Source organism: Periophthalmus magnuspinnatus, chromosome 9, assembly GCF_009829125.3.
Source record: "Periophthalmus magnuspinnatus isolate fPerMag1 chromosome 9, fPerMag1.2.pri, whole genome shotgun sequence".
In the NCBI taxonomy this organism is placed as follows: Eukaryota; Metazoa; Chordata; class Actinopteri; order Gobiiformes; family Gobiidae; genus Periophthalmus; species Periophthalmus magnuspinnatus.
In genome coordinates, this window is record NC_047134.1 from 10,444,512 (window position 1) to 10,465,460 (window position 20,949).

Genomic DNA, 20,949 nt, shown 5'->3' on the forward strand with positions numbered 1-20,949 from the left:
AGAACAGCGATAATCTGCCCCACTCAAAGACCGGGGGCAACAATAACGTTACTTCCCCTTCACTGAGCCACTTTGAATAGGACAGAAGCTGCGCTGTGGGTGAATACTGTAAAGGACCTTTACAAAGGACACTGGCCATTCAAGACTGCAGCCTCCACACAGCTCACTGATGGGAATCAAACATCTGTAGGTCATATAAGACTTTGTTGAGGAATAACTGGCAGTAAAAACGACTGCACCACTTTCCACAACAGCAATCTCATCTCTACTGAAACTATGGTGTAATAAACTAGAAGTAAACCTAGTTCCCTCTAGTGGCTTCTCTCCAAACTATAAGAAAAGCAGTGCCATCCATTTAAAAGCATTTAGGATGAACTGAGGCAATGAGAGACACTGATGGTCTAATTGCTCAACACTATTCTTGAGTTATGTATTTCTATCATATTTGGTTATTCTAATTGTTTTACTGTAAACGTTTGAATTTATCTTACTCATATAAATATTTACAAGCAGCAGACTTTCAGTAGGAGCTTATGTGTGGAAATGTACGATATATAATGAAAATGAAAGAGTTGGGAAAGAGTAATTGCCAAGAACTGGAACAAAGGCCCTTTTGTTTGGCCCCGTCCACCTGCCCCATGGTTTGGCCCAGTGTAGTACAGCAGCAAAGATAGAAACAACAAAATCTGAAATTCCTCCAAACCACCATTTTACCTTTAATAAACCACAGCACATGGCAGTGTTCATTGCACAATCATGATAAAATGTAAACACATACAAAAATTAAACTGGATGACACCGAGAAAAGCATCACTTTATACCCAGATATTCAGCTAAACGTTCGCCTTTAGTGTAATATTCATCACAGTTACAAGCCCGTGAAAGGACCGTCAAGTTTATTGCAACAATTAAGATATGACAAACAGCGTTACAACACACATTCATACAGCGCTGAGTCAATAAAACAGAAAAAACAAATGAAAAAGGCACATTATCGATAAACTGTTATAACCCTGATCACATATATACACTATAATCCAAAGACAATTATACTAAAACAGCAAATTATTGTACATAACAGGCATGCTATACGTCCTTAAGAGATGATGGATCTATTTACTGTGAAAATGTATGTCATTTAAAGGCAGCGACATCTTATTTCACCATTAATCCCATGTCTTTTTTTCAGGTTGTTAAACATTGGGCTACAACTGGAACTAGTTTTATAATCACAGTGTTGTATATAAAATCATTTCTCTTACTCACATTCAACAATAAACACACGACCTGATAAAATATAATATATTTCTGTATAGCTAAAACTCTTTAAGTACTATATCATGGCAGGCGTGGCGTTTTGCACAAAAAATACTTAGTGTTTTTGTAAATCATTACTGCTGCTGCTGGAAAACAGCAGTAATCTATAAAAATAAATCATCTAAATAAATGCTTTAATGTGGAAGGTGCTGCAGTTTGCTTCTGTATAGCGGGTGAACTGTGAGCTACACCTTTTCAATTTAAGTATTCTGCTATTTCTGCAGTAAGGGCTTCTGTCAAACGATAATGGTTTATTTAATCCTTCTATAATCTCGCACATAACTGCATGATTTTCTCCTGGCTGTAATTTTGACAACTATAAATTACCTTTGAATAATAATAACTGCACCGGTTGGATTACATTCTCTCTGCAGCTCAGATTACACTTAATAAATTAAAGAGGAATGACTGGCGTGTTCAAGTATGTTTGTGGAAGGGAGCGGGAACCTTCCTTTCGTGTTAATACTCAAGATGGTTTAGCTGCTTCAAGTTTCCTCAGATGTGCTCAGTCCGTTTTCCACACTGTGTTGAGAATCTTCACCACCTCCTCGTAGATGATGAAGACGATGGCGACGTCCAAACACACGCGGCCCAAACGTGGAACTGTGCCTTTGTAAAACCTGCGGAAAACATAAAAAGAAAGGCATGAGTTGCACAAACGTGGGTAGAGTAATGAACATAAGTGCTCAGGAAAAAGCGTTGCAAAATAGTAGAAGTATAAGTGTACATGCTCCCTCTTGGTGATGTCATCAGGAGACATGGAATCAGCTTCCACAGCTATGCAGATGATACACAGCTTTACATCTCCATGTCTCCTGATGACACCAGCCCAGTGGATGCTCTTTTTAACTGTATTTTAGACATCAAATCCTGGATGGCAGAAAACTTCCTCCAGCTTAACCAGGACAAAACTGAGGTTTTAATCATCGGTCCTGAGGCCCAGAGAGAGAAACTTTTACCCAAATTACAGTCACAGTCTTTTAATCCATCATCACAAGTAAGAAACCTGGGCGTTATTTTTGACTCTGAGCTGACTTTTATTCCACACATTAAAAACATCACAAAAATTGGTTTTTACCATTTGAAAAACATAGCCAGAGTCCGTCCCATTCTCTCTCGGGCCAACACAGAGACGCTGATGCATGCTTTTATCACCAGTCGTATAGACTACTGTAATGCCCTGCTCTCTGGTCTTCCCAAAAAGGCGATTTCAGGTCTACAATTATTACAAAATTCAGCAGCACGTGTCCTGACTAAGACCAGGGGGCGGGACCACATTACACCGGTATTAGAATCCCTGCATTGGCTCCCTGTGTGTTTCAGGATCGATTTTAAAGTTCTTTTACTGGTTTTTAAATGTCTTAATGGTCTTGGGCCTTCTTATCTTACAGAACTGCTTTTATCCTATGAACCCTCGCGGCCCCTGCGCTCCTCCGGCAGCAGGCTCCTAGTCATTCCCAAAGTCAGGACACACACGCATGGAGAGGCCTCTTTCCAGTTTTATGGCCCCCGTCTATGGAACAGTCTGCCGGAGGACCTCAGGGCCGCAGAGAACATTCAGGTTTTTAAAAGCAGGCTCAAGACCCATCTTTTTAGCATAGCTTTTGATTAGTATTTATCATTTTAGTTTACTTCTCTATTTATTTAGTCTTATTTAGGCTGGCTAGTGTGTTTATGTTTTACTTATGTTTTATTTACTTGTTTAGTTTTGACTTATTTTATTATTTATTGATTATTTTATTATTTATTGGTTATTTATTTTATTATTTATTGACTTATTTATTAGTTTTGACTTATTTTATTATTTTTAATCATTTTAGATTTGCCAGTGTTTCCTCTGAGGAGCCCTCTGCACCGGGAGCTGTGGTTGGCTGTGGCTGCTGGGCCCTGGCTCGTGGGCCCTGGAGGTTTGGTCTTGACCTCATCTCTTCTCTGGGCCCTGGGCTGGTGTCCTGTGGCTGTGGGTGACCCTGTTCCTGGTGCAGATGGTTCCTCTGGTGGTTCTCTCTCTCTCATCTGGTTCATCTTTATCCAGCCTGTTCCACTTAAACATATTTTAAATGAAACTGAGGTATTTTAACATGTGTTGAGGTGGGGGGTGGGAGTGTGTGTTGGGGTGGGGGGTTGTTTGGTTATGATTATTGATGTGTTGGGGTTGGGTTGTTGGGCTGTCGGGTGGCTGGGTGGGTTTGGTGGGTGGGACTGATTTTAATGCTTTGTAAAGCACTTTGTGTTACTTTTTTTTTTGTATGAAAAGTGCTATATAAATAAAGTTTGATTTGATTTGATTTGATTTGATAAAGTAGTGGTCCAAGAAAATACGCAAGTAAGAGTAAAAGGGAAACTGCTTCTCAACTAAGAGTAATTGTATCATCAGGATGTAGAATTTTTAAGTTAATGTGATTATTTGAAGAGACAAAACATTTAATAGTGCCCAAAATCTGGTATTTCAAAGGATAGAAAAAAGAAATGGAAAAAACTTAGTAAGAAAAGCAGAGGTTATGTTCTTTTTTTTAGATATTGTGAGCCAAATGTTGTCTGTGTGATCCCTCAGTCGTTCAGATCTGATCCACAGCAAAAGATGAAATTAAATCTGTCAACTGGACAAATTTGACAGATTTAATGTTGTCTTTTGCTAAGCCAAATGTTGCAAAACTTCACTCAAAGAAGTACAACTGTATTAAAAAGTTACTCAAGTAGAAAACAGTACATTTAACTGAGAAACCCCAGTACTCAGTTTGCAATAATATGGTTAACTAAGCTTTGATATAGAAAACGATAATAAAAAGTTAAGAATACTTACGCCAGTGGTCCTTCATATTTCATAATCTTAACGGCACAATCTAGAGTGCTCTTATATTTATGTGCCTCCAGACTCTGCACAAAAGAAGAACCAGTATTAGCTCAGAAGTTACACGTGTTTATAGTTTACTTGATGTTTAAAACGTACCTGCATCCTTGTCTTGATGACGTCCAGCGGCGTGTTCCCAAAGACACTAGCGGCTCCAGCTATAGCTCCAAATGTACCGGTCACTAAAGGGTTAATGGGTTTGTTTGGGTTGTCGCCTGATTTTGAGGAAGAAAACAAAGCTACATTTCAATATTTAATAATAACAGTTGGATTAAAACACAATCACAACCCCCAGTTCAACAATAATAATACGTTGTTAAATAGATAGAAACTGGGACAGACCTTTGTACCAGTTCTTTAGGGAAGTCATGACTGAGAAGCGAATGGCCTGATTGGATCCCTGTTTGAGGACAGTAGCTGTGAGGCCTTGGTATGTACCCCTCAGCCCTAAAACAGGATCAATATTCGTGTTTATCCATCATAATTGCACAGTCTGCTTAAAGGACACTGCGTTAAACAATTCCACCACAAGAGGGCAGCAGCTGCACATATATTTACCTTGTTCTTTCACAATCTGACTAACTCCATGGAAGAAACCTTTGTATTTGGGGTTGGCTGATGTCTGGTCATGGATGAATTTTACCTTGAGAAAGAAGTGAAGAACAGGAAAGATAAGAGTCTACGAAAACAAAATAGTATCAGGCCATAAAAATATCCAAATCCTGTCTAATTTGGAGACATAGTAGAGCACTTGTTATGTCTGTTTCTTGGCATTATGAAAGAATCGTGCATGTTAAAACATTTTGCTTGTCCTTGTATGATTTATTTGTTTTCTTTCAAGCTGATAAATGTTCCCTGTCAGCCGAGCTCTGTGCCAAAGTGAACAGTGGACCAATTAAGAACTAATTTGTTTGATAAATCATTGAAACTGTAATCTAATCAAACTACATTAGATTAAAAAGCCTTCTCAGCGTCATATTAAACCATGACAAACCTTGACAGTCTCCATGGGACAGACCACTACCACTGCCTCCATCACACCAGCTCCCAGCCCACAAACAAGGCCTTTGGTGGTGTCCAAACGCCCGTTTTCATCTTTGGCACGATTACTGAGGAACTCGAACACCCCAAACCTGCAAAAACATAGAAAAGACATAAAGATTAGCATTAAGATAGATTTGTGGTTTTGGATTTGATTCATTTCTACACATCACTCTTCAGACAGGCTGTGATAATCTACTTTTGTAGCCACAGTTGCCCTGAGACGGACAGACAGAAACATGGCTGCGGTTACTTTCTGAAGTGGCTTGAGCGTGATTTGAACCAACAACTTTTTTTGATTAAAGGCTAACTACCTGCTGCTTCCTACATGAGCCACTCTAAACCCACAATCAGTCCATTATTCAGTAAATTAATGCTTTTGTTTTCAAGTAATTATGAAAACTAATCAACATCCTACTAAACAATGTGCTTTATATTCTGCAAAATGTTCTTTAAATCAGAATGAGTTCCCTTAAACGCACAGAAAGGCCTTTTAATAGACTTTTACGCTCAATCTAAAGCTGCAGCGAGGCCATATTCCTTTATCGTTTCCTGATTATGCATGGATAAATAGGAGGAGGTGGAGTTTATGTATCTTGCAATCAGAAATGGTTGTGTCCTTTACAGGAAAGGTTATTTATAGATCCAATTGAATTGTGGCTGGAGCCTGTAGTGAAGGGGCGGGGGAGGACACTTGGCTTGATGAATGCTTTGTTTTCTTTTCTGTCTCAGTCATTTTGATTCACCTGTTCCTCTGTCAGCTCTGGTCTATAATTCATTGGTTTCCTTTAAAAAAAAATATTACACACATCCTTTAACTTCACATTTAATTTGTGTTTGAAGACAGACTTCACTTTGAACAAAATCCATGATAAAAGCATTTATTTTTGTGTACTACGATGACTCACTAAGCTTCAAGTGAAAGATTAACTCTAAAACTGCTTGTCTGTAAACGTTATTCATTAGTGCTGGAAGAAAATACATGGATGCCAGCTGTGTTTCTTTGCCAAAGTACTTTCTCCTCTCAGTGTCCAAACTTATGCTTTATAGTGGCGTTTTGGCCGACATCCACAGTGAGGTAAAGTCACGACACAAACAGGGAGGAGATCCCTTCGTTAAAGACTTTTACTGAGCTTTGGGGACATGAGCAGTTAAAGGAGGAGCTGGACGGAGACATGATGGAAAATCTCGAGTTAAAAAGATAAAAAGGTCGACCCTCTTAGCACACACTCCTCTGCAGGCAATCAGTTAATGGAAGGAGAGAGAAAGGGAGGACACACTCGCCAGGGGAGAAAGGATCGAAAAATGTCCCCCACAAAATGGTCAGCAGAAACATGACAAGCTTTTGGACATATTTCAAAAAGAATCGCCCCACTCACTTGCTCATGAAGAGTCTTAATTTGATTTGTCCTGGAATTTCCATATAAAAATCAATAGTGTAAAGTGGAATCACTCATTTCTGAAAGCAGCGTCTCATCTACTCGTTTATCTCTTGTTTGGAGTGTGCTGTATTTATTCCTTCTTCCATTCTGTTCCTATGTTGAGCTTTTTTTTTTATTAAATGCACATTTTATATATCACTATCTGCAATATTCTTTACCACATTAAGAGCTGCTGTTTCAAATCCATTTCTCTTCTAATTGTATTCCTTGGTTAGTTTGCTTGTTTTATCGACCTAAGTGGCAGTTTCCCGTCTCAGCAGAGATCTAGAGATTAATTGGTTAATGTTAATCAATAATTGTGATTATTCAAGCTCTGATGGAAATTTAAGTATGAAAAACTCTATGTTGTTCTACCTGTGTAAGTGTAAAAGTTCAGTATCTCATGGTGTGAAATAAAAGTCACTCTGCTCTGTAGCTTTGTGATTCTGGTGTAAATACTCAGACGCTCAGAGGCTCAGGGGAGACTGAGGACGAGGGGGAGAGATGCTCACGGACAGAGACACAGAGACCTGAGACTCTGGGTCCTGTCCTGTATCTGCTGTAACAAAGAATACATCCTTTTTGTATTTCATAACTCACCGGGCTTCACAAATGGATTATTATTCATAGTCATTTTTCCACGAGAGGAGCCATTTCAGTAGAATCTCTCCATACTTCAAATCTGTCAATTTAACTTTTATTACTGAGAAAGTTTGGTTTAATAATCCTGGTCACATACTTTACTAGAACTAGACTTTTACCACTGTTTTTTCTTGATAAAAGGGAGGGTCTAAGGACAGGGAGTGCTCTGGGGGAGTGCTCTGGGGGAGAGCTCTGGGGGAGTGCTCTGGGGGAGTGATCTGGGGGAGATCTCTGGGGGAGTGCTCTGGGGGAGTGCTCTGGGGGAGAGCTCTGGGGGAGTGCTCTGGGGGAGTGCTCTGAGGGAGTGCACTAGGACAGTGCTCTGGGGGAGTGCTCTGGGACAGTTATCCATGAGCTTGTTTCATGTGAATGTTGGTTAATAATCACTGGTGGAATGTAATGAAGTAAAAGTAGTAAAGTACTGGTCTTAAGTATAAATGTGTGTATCTGTACTTTACTTAAGTACATTATAAAGTGGACCTTTTACTTTTACTTCACTATATTTGAGAGCAGTATCTGTACGTTCTACTCCACTACATTTTAACTGGATTGAAAAAAGTACTTTTATAGATAGTTTGAGACGTCCTGAAAAGGCCGAGGGTTTATTTTTAACACATTCATAATTTGAGCAAACAAAAATACACAAATAAAAACAAAATCTTTATCAAAATTGACACATTTGAAGCTTTAGTAGATCTCAAAATCTGCACGATATACTTTGACTTTTTACTCTTTAAGTACATTTTTAAACAAGTACTTTAACACTTTTACTTACTCATGTGATACTTTTACTTTTTATTGTTTATTTATTTGTTTCGGTATCTGTACTTTTACTTAAGTAACAGAACAGAGTGATTATTCCACTGTTACTGTTACTGTTCATAATCTGTTATTGATCAATGACAGTTTCACGGTCTTTGGTCAATAACAGTTTTGTTCGGTTCTTTAGGCGACTGCGGCTGTGATTTTGGGCTTTACAGAAATAAACTGAAATTGAAATTCAATGGGCATCGATCAGACAGTGTAAATGAAGTAAGTCAAAGATCTCACTGTGGTTTGGTCGAGGCGTCACTGTCAATAATCGAGACAATAATCGTTTCTTTTCTCCAAACACAACATTTTTCATGACATCCAAATTTCCCAGACGACATTACAGTGAGGTTTTATACACAAAATACTGACTAAAAGAAAGTCTTGGTCAAGCGTGGCAAAAACTTAAAACTATTACATAAATCTGTGTATCTGACTCTAACTGCATTCACAAGATGATAACTATACAGGAGTATGAGCATAAAGTAACATTAAACTTGTGAATCATGTAAGTCTTTTTACAGATAAAAAACTAAAAATCCCAAATCTCACTCACTAACTTCCAGTGCATGTAACAATACCAAAGTACAAGAAGTGAATTACTGTACTTAAGTAACATTTTTAGGTATCTGTGTCTGTAAATTTTACCATGGATACTTTTATTTTTTACTTCAGGACATTTTTGAAGTACTTTTCATATGATTCAAGTTTTTTCTTTTACCATGTTCGTAGTAAAATCCTGACTAAAAATTTCAAGTTCAAGGTTCGTCTTTGCACAAAACAAAAATAAATTCACAAAATTCATAAGAAACTGATTCACATTGCAGCTGTTGACCAAAATATGAATCATTTTTAATCAAGATCACTACATTTACACTGTAATAAATTAGCAATACTTTTCCTTTTTACTCTTAAAGTACATTTACATAGATTTTTTCATGTGATAAGTAAATTTTTACCTCTGCATTTGTACTTTTGCTTAAGTAACCACCACCGCTGCCAACTTCTAATACATATTTTAATCGACTGAGACTCCATCAACTGCTTAACTCTCTAAACAAATACAAGTTTAAGTCTTTACTCCACACATGCTTTTATTTTGACCTAAGGGTCAGTCCCCACAGCTGACACTTAAGTCATTTCTGTAGTAAAATACTGTCCCCATCTCCACCAGAGTTCACCGTGGTCACTCTTTTGAGACCCGACGTCACTTTGAGTGGCATTTTAGCTCCGCCTGAATGAGCCTGTCTCACTATAGAACAGACAGGCTGTACCCTCCAGCTCTACGCACAAACACACACACAGCACAATACAACACACACAAAACACAAAACAACACAGCAGCGGAGTCATACAAAGAGTGAAGACTAAAGGCTGTCCCACTGGTGCACAGCCACACGCACTGCCTCACACGCTCAAGAGAAATGTCACTTGAATGAAAAATAACATAATTATACCGAAGGCTACTCTGGCATTTAGGCGGAGCATTGTGGGTAATAGAGTTGAATAATTGGAGTTAGCGGTTCCAGGTACAGGATCATAATGGCACTGTGCTAAGAGCTGTCATTTGGACACATTTACAGTAACACATACAGAGCACAGGGTTTTCACTCGATTGTTGAGGTTATACTTGGTCTATAAACACGATAAATACTAAAGGTGGGAGGTAAATACAAATAGTTGATTTATAGAAGTGAAAAATGTCAAAAAGAGCTGGTTAAAAATGTTAAAACAAAATGAAACTGCAGGCGTTTTTCCAAAAAAAGGTCTAAAATGTACGGTCATTTCTGCACATTTCATTAATTTTTATAGTCTATTCACTTTTTTTCACTGTACCTCAAGCAAAGTAGCTCATTTTGGTGTAAAAAAAAAGGCAGAATTTATTGCATTTATCTGCAGAGTTAGCTGATGCAAAAAGGTTTTACTAGTCCTTTCACATATGAGTAAATACTTGTTTATCTAACGCATTTGTTCATTGTTTGAGTTTGACAAACCTGACTGCAGATTTGGGTATTGATCCGTAGAGCAGTGAGCTGAGGCCGCGGTACAGCCCTCTTACGCCGTGACTCTGCACCGTCTGCTTCACACAGTCACCTGAACAACACAGCAAGCACAAACATGTTTTAATTTTTAATCAGAAGTCCTTTACTAGACAAAATCAACTCTTGTGAGATCTAAGCCAGGTTAAAATGTTGTTTCCTCCTCAAAAACAGACCTGGAGTCGTGTTTTGTTTCATTCACACATGTCTGAGTAACACTTTTATTAGTTTGTTACATCTTCAAAGCTCAAAACGTTCTGTCCCACCTTGTGATGTCATGAAGCGATAGTTTTCAAGTTCTACCTTTTATCTTTGTTTATTAGAAGTTGCTGAAATTATCCAAATGTTTCTAGTGAAGGTGTTTCCTGTATCACCACATGATGATATCACAAGGTGGAACAAGGCGTTTTCTGTTTGAGAGAAGAGCGCAGCCTGAATCTGCAGAGTTTCTGTGTTAAACATGTGTGAATGAAACAAAACACAACTCCAGGTCTGTTTGTGATGAGGAAACTTTATAACATACATCAGAAAATAGTGTAATATAGTGATGAAAATACACATATACTGTATTTTCTGGACTATACGTCGCTCTGGAGTAAGTCGCACCAACAAAAAAATGCATAATAATGAAGAAAAAAAACACATGTCGCACTGGACTATAAGTCGCATTTTTGAAGGAAATATATTTTACAAAATCTGAGACCAAGAACAGACATTTTATCTTTAAATCAAGTTATAATAATAATAAAATGTGGACCAACAGGCTGAATATCAGTACACCACGCTAACGTAACACATTTATATTTATTCAGCGACATGAAGCACAGACAGAACTGAACTCGTGTCTGGTTTGTTAACGTAAGATATTAACAGTTAATCAGATAAACAAAGAATAAAAAGTAGCAACAAGTTTACTCTGGATCTCACTCCAAATCAATAAATCCATTGAATTCTTCTGAAAAACTCCATCAACTCCAGAGGAAGATGAAGCACCGCGCCAGAAATTAATTATATATTTGAATAATTTCACATATAAGTCACATCTGAGTATAAGTCGCAGCCAAACTATGGACAAACTATGAAAAAAGTGACACTTATAGTCCAGAAAATACGGTAATAGGTTTTTATGTTTATGTTTTTCTAAGTATTACTTTAGTAGGATAGTACATGTGGTAAATATTTATCTTAGTTTCATATCAGTTAAGCAGCAGTTTGTGGTGGTAAAAAAAAAAAAAAAAAAAGGCTGAAAATAAAAGGAAGTAATGGTGAGTTTCATCCAAAATGCACAGTTTAAACCTTCATTTAACAGATTAGTCATTTATTTGGATGACTCTAATCATAATTATTGTGCAAATTTGACCTTGACCTTGTTTACTCTGTGGTTGCTAGGTAACAGTTAAGGAAGTACCTGTACATATCACAACTGCTGCACACGTCCAGCCCATAAGTAAAACTATAAATATCAGCAAAAAAAACAAACAAAAAAATGACACAAAACCCTTAAATATAATGATGTTAACTGCGCTTTAGTGAGACGAGTACCTGTAGTCCAACCTGTCATATAGACTTTGAGTTTAAACCTCCAATTAGAGCTTTTCTTTCAGATTTCCAGGAGCTCTCAAGTACAGTTTTAGTGCACCTTATTTAACGGAGCAGAGACGCAACAGCTGTCTCCGGTTCTCATTAGCCCAGACGAGGAAGCGCACACTCGCACTTCCTCTTTGCTTGTGTATTGATACTGCTCGTGTGCACTGCTCTGTTTTATGTCATATAAACAAGAATAGTGACAGCCTGCCAGATTCTCTAATGTAGCTAGGGATGATGGGTAATTAGATAATGAGCTCCTTGGAGAGGTAAAGGGACTGGAAGAGGAACAGACAGAGATATGGAGGACGGGACTCACCTATGCCCCTGTATTTGGGCGGGTTGGCTTTCTCGTCCAGCTGTAACTGGGTCTTCACGTACTCTGTGGGGAAAGTAATGCAGATCTCTATGCCTCCTGCGATGCCACCTGTGAAATAACGCAAAGCATGATGGGTAGAGGCGACTTTATTAGGCACATAACATCGTGACGTGGAACTTTTACGAGGATTGTTGGGGAAAACATATCCAGATACTAACAGATACTAAACTAAATACTCATTTGAACAAGTGTCAATGCTGGAAAAAACACAAAAAATGAACTAAACTGGACCTTTTTAGAACAGTCTTAGTAGTAGCAGCAGTAGTAGTAGTAAATATAATGAAACAACTATTATTTTCAGTTTAAAATGCCACTGTATTGTCAAAAAATACTCATTGTGTTTAAAAATCTTCAGATATCAGATAACTTGAAATGTTATTGTGACAACTGCGGCTTCTACTGGTTTAATTAAAAATCACATTAACACGTTGTTCGTCACACCATAGAGAGAGATCACATCATAGAGAGGCCGTTTGAGTTTATTGCAAAAAACTAATTACAGAACTGCTGGCGCCAAAATATTCTATCCTTTCCTCGCTGTTTTAAACTCTACAAATGGTGTTTTATCTCTTTGTAGTGGGTCTTTCATGATAACAAACTTATATTGGGGAATAAAATCAAGGCAATACATGAGTATAAAAATATATATATATATATATATATATATATATATATATATATATATATATATATATATATATATATATTCATCTCTCTACAGCTCAGCTCAAATCTTATCATAGTGCAGAAAAAATGCAAAATATCACTCCAAATCCTAAGAAATTGTGCATATTGAGCCTCAAAAATATAGTTTCAGCTTTTATATATAGTAAAATAAGTAGATATAGTAATTATCGCGTCAGGACTAAGCCATGTGGACTTTATTGTCATTAGATTATTTTAAATTTAGGAGCAAAATGTTATTAGATACTGCATTCAGAAACCTGTTTTATACCCTGTTCTTGTTCCCTTTTCTGTCAAAATACTTAAGCCCCAGTGGTGTTTTTGGAAAATGCTTTTTTCTAACATTCTGTGGTAGATTTTCAAGACAAAATCAGGTCTTTAGCTTCACAGGTTCATCTCGGTCCTTGTGGAGTGGCCTGATTTAAAACCCTGTGAATAACAAGGAGGAGGAGACATTACGTCATGGGTCATTTCCGTGGGTCCAAATGGATCTAGCTTCATAAACATTAAGAGCTGCTGGCTACTGAGAGGAAAATATAATGACACAGAGCTACATGAGCAGAGCTGTATCGGCGTAGAGGCACTGGCTGTGTACATATGTGTTACTAGAAGAGTGGAAGTCTGTCACGTTATTGCTAATCAAATAATGTCCCGTACAGCGAGGTCAAAAGGAGGAGCTAACATTAATTAAATTGTCTGCGTTACAAGGCCAGGACCCTCCATTAGCTCAATGAAACACAGTATCCAGGGATTCTAATCAATGGAACTTAAATAGTATCTAATGTAAGAATATCAGCCAGGCCAATAAGTCAGTATAAATCTTATATATTTATGCTGATAGCTTAAGAAATGTGCTGCTTCACGCTGCGGTGATGTCCTCAAGTTGGACAGGAGCCATTTCCTCCAAGCCTCGTTTGTTGGACGGGACTAAAAGCCTCTTTATCAGCGAGTGCCAATAATTTAATAAAGGGTTAAAGCAATAATGCAAAATGGCTTTTACTTCAGAGCCACTATAGCCCTGTTTCCATTAAGGTGTTTTTTCTATCATCTTGTACTACTATAATACTTCAAAACCTGTCAAAATACCTCACGTGTTTGTTAATCATTGATACCAGAACATTTAATTCCAGATCACATGACTGTATAAGTTTAAGGACGAGCCGCAACACGACTGAGACGGGAAAGAGGTTTTTTGCCGTTTTAGTTCACAAAAATGGAATAAGCTCCAACGAAAAGCAAAACTGGACACATTGGTAACACAGTCGCAATTTAATAATCTGATAACAAACTTTTATAATGTTTGTTTTAAATGTTAATGGAAATGGACTGGTTTGTTTTGTTTGAAAAAGAAAAAGAGACCCTGAGTGCTCTCATTGGGTTCTCCTGAATAAATAAAGATAAATAAACATATGAATAAATAAATAAATAAATATAGACTTGCTGGACATTCACATTCACAAAAATAAATTGTAGTACTCTAGTTTATATTGTTATTTTAGGAGGTGAATCAAGTCAAAAACAATCATTTGGAAGGAAAAAGTCTGATTTCTTTAATAGAGATGGAACAAGATCTCACCCCAAGACTTTGTGGGATAGACGTTTCTGCACAGAACAGGAAAATAATCTTGTGACACTGTTTTCCCATGTTTGCGTTTGTCTTGGCCGTGCTACAATAACTGCAAAAATATGAAATAAAATAAACAAAAAAGTGTAAACTGGGTTAAAATCTCATCTTTTCTCATTCTCATGGGCCCAATCTCTTGTTTTATCTTGTCTTGGAACTGACACAAAGACAAAAACAGAGTATTTTTGTATGAATTTGGTTGTACGAAACATTCAATCATTCAGCAATAACATTATTGACCATTTCCTGTAGCGTACGACAGTCTACTGTGCGCTCTCCTGCCTTTATAACACAAGCAGAGCTGATCCAGAACATAAATCACGACTGATCTATCGCGCTCCAGACCATTACCGCCAGCACCAGCAGCGCCAGTGGGTTAGTGTGTTTTGGTGAAGTGACTCCAAGCGCCTCATTTGTTACAGGCTGTAGTAAAAACCCAGGCAGCAGCAGCACAAACACCTGATCCATCCTCGTCTAAGGCCGATCCGAGCAGCTTGTTTGTCTTCTGCTCCATTTTGTGGTCTCCTCCTCGGCAACACGCACGTTTAAAAATGACACTGTAAATGAGTCCGGAAAAGCTGCCAAACACGGGTCCAGCCTGGAAACAACATTAATCTTTATCTTCATAGTCTGCTCCTGTGTCTGTTTCCTAATTTTTCTCACGGCCTCGATCGCTCCTTACTGCCAGCGTCTCTTTGCACTGTCATAAAATCAATCGCTCCAAATGCACACTTGGCACTTGCAATCACTGGAGGAGGGACACAAATGGTATTGCCCAGGTATTTGGAGTAAGGGAAATCTGTTTTCTTTTATGAGCTTTCGGTTCAGGTATTTTATTCACATATATTTATACACGATGTAAAGAAAACCACGACAAAACTAAGGCTCGCTGGTTGTACGTGGGCCTGTCACAATAACAAATCCTGAAGTTTGACATATCGCTACAGAGAAATACTGCGATAAACGGTAATATTGAAACTACTTTATTTCTCTGTGACAATAACAATAAAGCAGGACTATCCCAGTGAACCTTTTTTAAATAGACAATATCATTAAAAGACATGAGCGCTAACAAATATATAACAAAATAAACCGATAATTAGCCATACAATGTACTTATTCAACCCTCTACAGCTCAAATCTTACTGTATTACAACAAAAATAACTAAAATCTCACCACGATTGCGGAGAAACTGTACACTCTGTAAATATTTAACCACAAAATATACATCGTTCCAGGTTTTATAAGTTGATAAGATGATTATTATTGTTACAGATGTGGCTATATGTGAAATTTCCTTTTTAGATTTCAATTTATTCACTGTATGTGTTTGGAGTTGGATGCTATTTTTGTTGAGCAGATCTGAAATGTAACTTTATGCACAAATATATCTTAATATTGTGTCAGACAGTGAACATATTGGACACTAACTGCAATATGGAACTTCTGGTGGAAGATCTGGCCGCCTGGTTGTCTCTGTGGAGAGCCTATTGCTTTGCCTGTAATAACACATGTTTTTCAATGTATTTTTACAGTCTAAAGACAGAATAAATGTATAATAGAGGAGTTGAATGCCATACTTTGAAACATCCCAAGCAAAACAGTAATACCCCGCACTAAAACAACAAAATCCTCCACTAGAAAAGTCCCATAGTCACCCAAAACAACAATAACATAATCAGTATTTGAACCTGTTTCAAATAGGTTCAGGTTTCTCTTCTCGGGACAGGTTGTAGGAGCTGGGACTGTGGACAGGGACCAGGGGAACACAGCTGTGGGGGAGTGACACTTTGGTCTAATGAGCCCCCTGCACATCTGCTCCTCAGTCGCTCTCACAGTAATGAAAATAGACATGTTTATCAGGACCAATATCTTAACCACACACATTAAAACGACCGCAGTAGTCACAAGTACTGCCCAGTCTGTCTGCGTACAAAATGGTTCACGTTAAGGGCTGGGTGTTATCCTTTATTTTCTGTTCAATTTTATTTTGGTGTGATGAAAAACAAATACAAATAGGTTATAATAAACATGTCTTAAACTTAAAATAACACAGATTTTATTCATTAGTTCAGAAAAAGAGTAAGAAGTCTGAACTCTGCCTTTATTATGTGAACTCTGTGTTTTTGTTACAGCTTTTCTTGGAACGGACTTTGAAAATTAGCCTTAGCTGTAAATGTTGTAGTGTATTATGTGTCTAATGAACATACTTGTCCCTATCACATAAATAAATACATAAACAAACCGTTCAAATCGTTTTACTGACAGAGGATTGGCTGTAAACATCGTGACTCAATCTCAAGTTCGATTAAAACCTGATTAAATGCACAGCTCTACATCAAACTGTTTCACATGACGCTAAAGTAAATGTTCAGACTACAGTTTCGGGACAGTCAAACAAGAAACGCCACATAAATTCATCCATAACTGATCTCTTTTCTGTGTGCAAAAGATAAAAGGAATAATTCATGTAGACCGTTCATCCTTTGGACTTCCCTTGTCCTCAACAACACTCATTAACAGGGTCTTAATTATAAGTTTATGAATTTTACATGGGAACTGGAAAAAGCCCACAGCGTAGACGTTTGTGTGAACTGGTTTGTTAGCATTGACAAATAGCAGTTTCACCAGGATTGAACCCACAGGCTAAATTCTAGATGTTGTAACTTAAAGACAATTATGTGGTAAATGTGGGAATGCAAATCAGTTATGAAACGATATGCAATTAAAATACCATTCATGTTTGCTTTTGGTTTATACCGACAAGGTGAAACTTATACTATTATATTCACAATAACTAATCTTTTCTGATCTGATAAGCAAACACTGCTTTATGATGATGTCTGATACTTAGCTCTTTGTAAATGATGCTTGGATTGATGTCGAAAAGGCGGCTGTCTGGTTGTACACAGGAGAGAAAGTGAGAGAGAAAGAGGGAGAGAAAGAGGGAGAGAGGGCAGAGTGGTGTGATTTATGATGTGGCCTGTTCGTCTGAGAACCTGCCCCCAGCAGGACAGAGGAGTGGGCTGTGTGCGAGCAGTGAAAGACCTTCTGAGAGCACACAGCAACTTAAATCAGCACAAAATATTAAAAAAAACCTTTAAACCAGCGGTGTCAGATTCATTTTGACAGAGGGTTGCTCTCAAAGGGCAAGAGGTAAATGTAAGACAGTATAAATGTAACTAAACAATGATAATACTAAAAAAAATAAATGTTAAACAATTTTTTTTATCTTGTTAATTAACCGTTTCTGTATTTATTACTTATTCAAGACACAAATATCGCATATGAATTTGCATAGATATGAAAAAACATCTGTGTAACTGTGCATTTCCTGATAAAGTGATATTTTAAGACAGTCATACCATTTAAATGTATTGTCGCGGGCCACATAGAGTGACATGGCGGGCCACATTTTGCCCGAGGGCCTTGAGTTTGACACATGTGCTTCAAACCAAAGCTGGGTCAGGTCATGAAGTTATACTATTGTACATATTCTGTCACAGTTGGTACAGTTTAATCTGACTTGTCACAACAAATTATTCATAATTTTGAGGGAATGAATCCTATTTAATACTAAGGTTTTATCCAGTTTATCATCAGATCATTGAGAAAATCTAATGTGCAGAAATCGACAGATCAAAACACAGTTGGAAATGGTGTTGCTATAACTATAATACGTTTATGGGGAAAAACACATGCCGTCAATGACAGAAAAATACCCTGGTCTGAACTGGCTCAAAAACGATGTAGCAAAGAGATCAAATCAGGCCTGTAGTTGGTTCAGCTTCTGCCCTGAGGTGACACTGAACATAATACACTTCAGACCAGAGAGAGTGACCAGCAGAAGCTCATAAAGCTCTCAAACCTCCTCCTCCATCACACGACTGCTGCCTTTTTACAGACAACCTTCTACTTTTGCTTTGTCTACGTGTCGCCTCAGAGCAGCACAGGACAAGTCAGTTAGTAACACACATCATACAACTGCTGTTATATCGTTAAGTTACCACGATATATCCTGTAATTAAAGCGGGAAAATACAGGGATGGGACACGATAAAGATACTTTGAACAGTGATATATTTTAATTGGTTTTCTGGGTTTGACTGATGATATGAACGCTTCATAAAACTGTTTACTGTTACAAGAATATTTACGTATGGCATTAAACTCATCTATCACCATGGAGATAAGCAGGCGGCGAACCCTCCGTCAAAGGTGCACAGCTCACCTTTAAGCTTGTCTTTTTAGTTTGAAGTATTAAGTTTTAGTCTGAATTGGAGGAAAATAAAGCTGACATTTGGCCATAACACCATATTGGACTTTAGAGCAAATGTTGAACTGCAGCAGGTCGTTTGATGTGGTCCACTTTGATGAGTGTGAACATACATTATAGGAATCCGGTGTAACATTATGACAACCGGCCTAATATCATTATGTTTTATGTTTTGTCAACGCACAGCCCCAAGAGCAAACACGCCTTGATACACAGTGTTGTCTGACTCCTAATCATATCACATTATTACAGCACTGATGTCTCATATTGTCCAGATCAGCTGAATCAGACGTCATCCCCAGGTTCACCACTGTTCACTGGTAATAAACACTAAAGTTAAAAAGATTCATCATTTAGAAGTTAACCTTTTACACTATTCAAAAAAATATACCCGAATAACTAATATTTTCCATAATTGAGCAGGACAAACTTTTACCACTTCACCTCATTGATAATAACACAATATTTTACTGTTCTGCTGTTTAAAACAAATGCTTTTTTAAGAGATCTCTATTTAAAGAAAAGGAAGAAACTCTGGATCAACCAAACACACAGGACGAGGCAGAGCTGCGCAACATGAGGTAAAACCAGTCCATCAGGCAGTGCACAGGAATGAAACGGGAAACATATCTGAAACAGCAACATTTCACTTCATAACATAGATAGCGTAGTTCTATGTTAGAGTTAAGTGTGTTGTAGTAACCTTCTCGACAAGCTGGGGCATTGGACCATGGGGGTAAAGGGTACGTGTTTGCAGAGCCCAATGTAGGAATGTGGTTCTCCAAAACTATGCTATGTAGATTTAAAATAGATATCAAAAAGTGCGGGCCAACCAGCAGAGTTTGCATCGAGAGCCGAGAATTTCCTGCAACACCTCTGATGACAAGCAACTTAATATTCTCTGTTTATTTTCAGATTTCAATCAAAAGGAATTTATACAGAACAATGAAATATTTAGTGTGAAAGTGTTGCCAAAACACACAGGAGCAGAAATCAACAGAGAGCTGCAGGCTGCCAGCAGGAGCCGCTCACACAGGAGCAGCACCAGGAGATGTGCACCATAATCATCAGACCACATGAAGTGTCCTGACCCACAGACAGACAGGAGGGCCATTCCACACTGAGGTACAGTCAGAGCAGAGGATAAAAACACAGCCACAGTTTCATCTGGTTGCAAAGTCAATAAATGGCATGTGTTTGGTTATTTATGTTCTTTTTGTGCTTATTATGATTATTAGACTATTGTTGTTTGTTTAATCCTGCTGTGATGCCAATGAATGGATCAACAAGCCACCCAGCAGTTCACTCCACAGTAATTCTATAAGATGTGCAGATACTTAGAATAATTAGATAATTAGGCGTAAATTCGACCCATGACTGGGCCGTTGTGTTATAAAAGGTGATGCTTCTCATCAAATGGACAGGATCAGGCGCCAAAACATCGAATCTGCTTTTAGTTTGTAGTCCCAAACTGTTGAACATTATGATCTGTACTTGAACACACAAAGTTACATTAAGTTGTTTAGGAACACAGTGAACTCACCCGCCAGAATCGCCTTCCCCGGGTGCGTCAGTCTGGCTTTTCCAGCTGGAGCAGCCGCTGCCAGGCAGCGCGGTCTGTGGAAGGGACTCATGAAACCTCGCCCTTCTCTGTCCATCTCTGAAGAAAAACTCAGACTATTTGTTTTGTCCTAGTTGCGATGATTTAAAAGTTTCGGTGGACTAGTTTCCTGGTGCCAGAGGAGCGCAGCACACGCACTGTGCTGTTGCGCTCTGTGCTGTTGCGCTCCGCTGGAAGCGTTGATCTCACTCTGGGCATATCCTGGTCCTGTCTTTGACAGTGGGCGGACTCTCGCAGGAGACAAGGAAGTTGGTTCCACGATGTCTAATATTTCTCTGTGTCTGTAGAACAGCGCTGTAAAACACGGAAACGTGATGGAAACACACGAAGCGCCACTCCCTCTGGAGCTTATCCGCTTTAAACGGGTAAACTCAGAGCAAAAAGAGCTAGTTTGTGAAGGTGTGGTCTGTGAGCTCTGTATGTGTGCAAACTGTACACGTTGCACAAACATTTGGGTGGCCTGAGGGTGCGCCCTTTCGGTCGCTATTATCACATGAATGTGCTCCATCTGAGTGAATAAAGTGAACACTGTGTTTGTCCATCCGCGGACCCACCCCCAACAAACCGCTGCCTCTGCTCTCACCGAGAACACTCCATCAATCAGGTTTGGCAAAGACACGCACTAAATGTCAGTCGAGTCAAGGATGGCAATAACTGGAA

General features: G+C 38.3%; 1 protein-coding gene across 1 annotated transcript; it reads right to left on the minus strand.

Annotated features, from left to right (window-relative positions):
• Positions 1–687: 687 nt before the first annotated feature.
• Positions 688–20,567, minus strand: si:dkey-178e17.1 (tricarboxylate transport protein B, mitochondrial). The gene is made up of 9 exons (XM_033972707.2): positions 20,212–20,567; positions 12,025–12,132; positions 10,077–10,176; positions 5,163–5,301; positions 4,727–4,811; positions 4,511–4,615; positions 4,268–4,383; positions 4,121–4,194; positions 688–1,937 (listed from the first exon to the last, which is right to left on the minus strand). Exons 1-9 carry the CDS (start codon positions 20,324–20,326, stop codon positions 1,823–1,825), a joined length of 957 nt encoding a protein of 318 aa, XP_033828598.1. The 5' UTR covers positions 20,327–20,567; the 3' UTR covers positions 688–1,822.
• Between the last annotated feature and the right edge of the window lie 382 nt (positions 20,568–20,949).

Excerpts from the sequence above, each read along its gene's own strand:
- si:dkey-178e17.1 (XM_033972707.2), bottom strand. The coding sequence starts at position 20,326 with ATGGACAGAGAAGGGCGAGGTTTCATGAGTCCCTTCCACAGACCGCGC. Across the intron at positions 5,302-10,076 it reads ATACCCAAATCTGCAGTCAG|GTTTGGGGTGTTCGAGTTCC; the intron begins GTTTGTCAAACT and ends ATGTTTTTGCAG. Across the intron at positions 4,195-4,267 it reads TCATCAAGACAAGGATGCAG|AGTCTGGAGGCACATAAATA; the intron begins GTACGTTTTAAA and ends TCTTTTGTGCAG.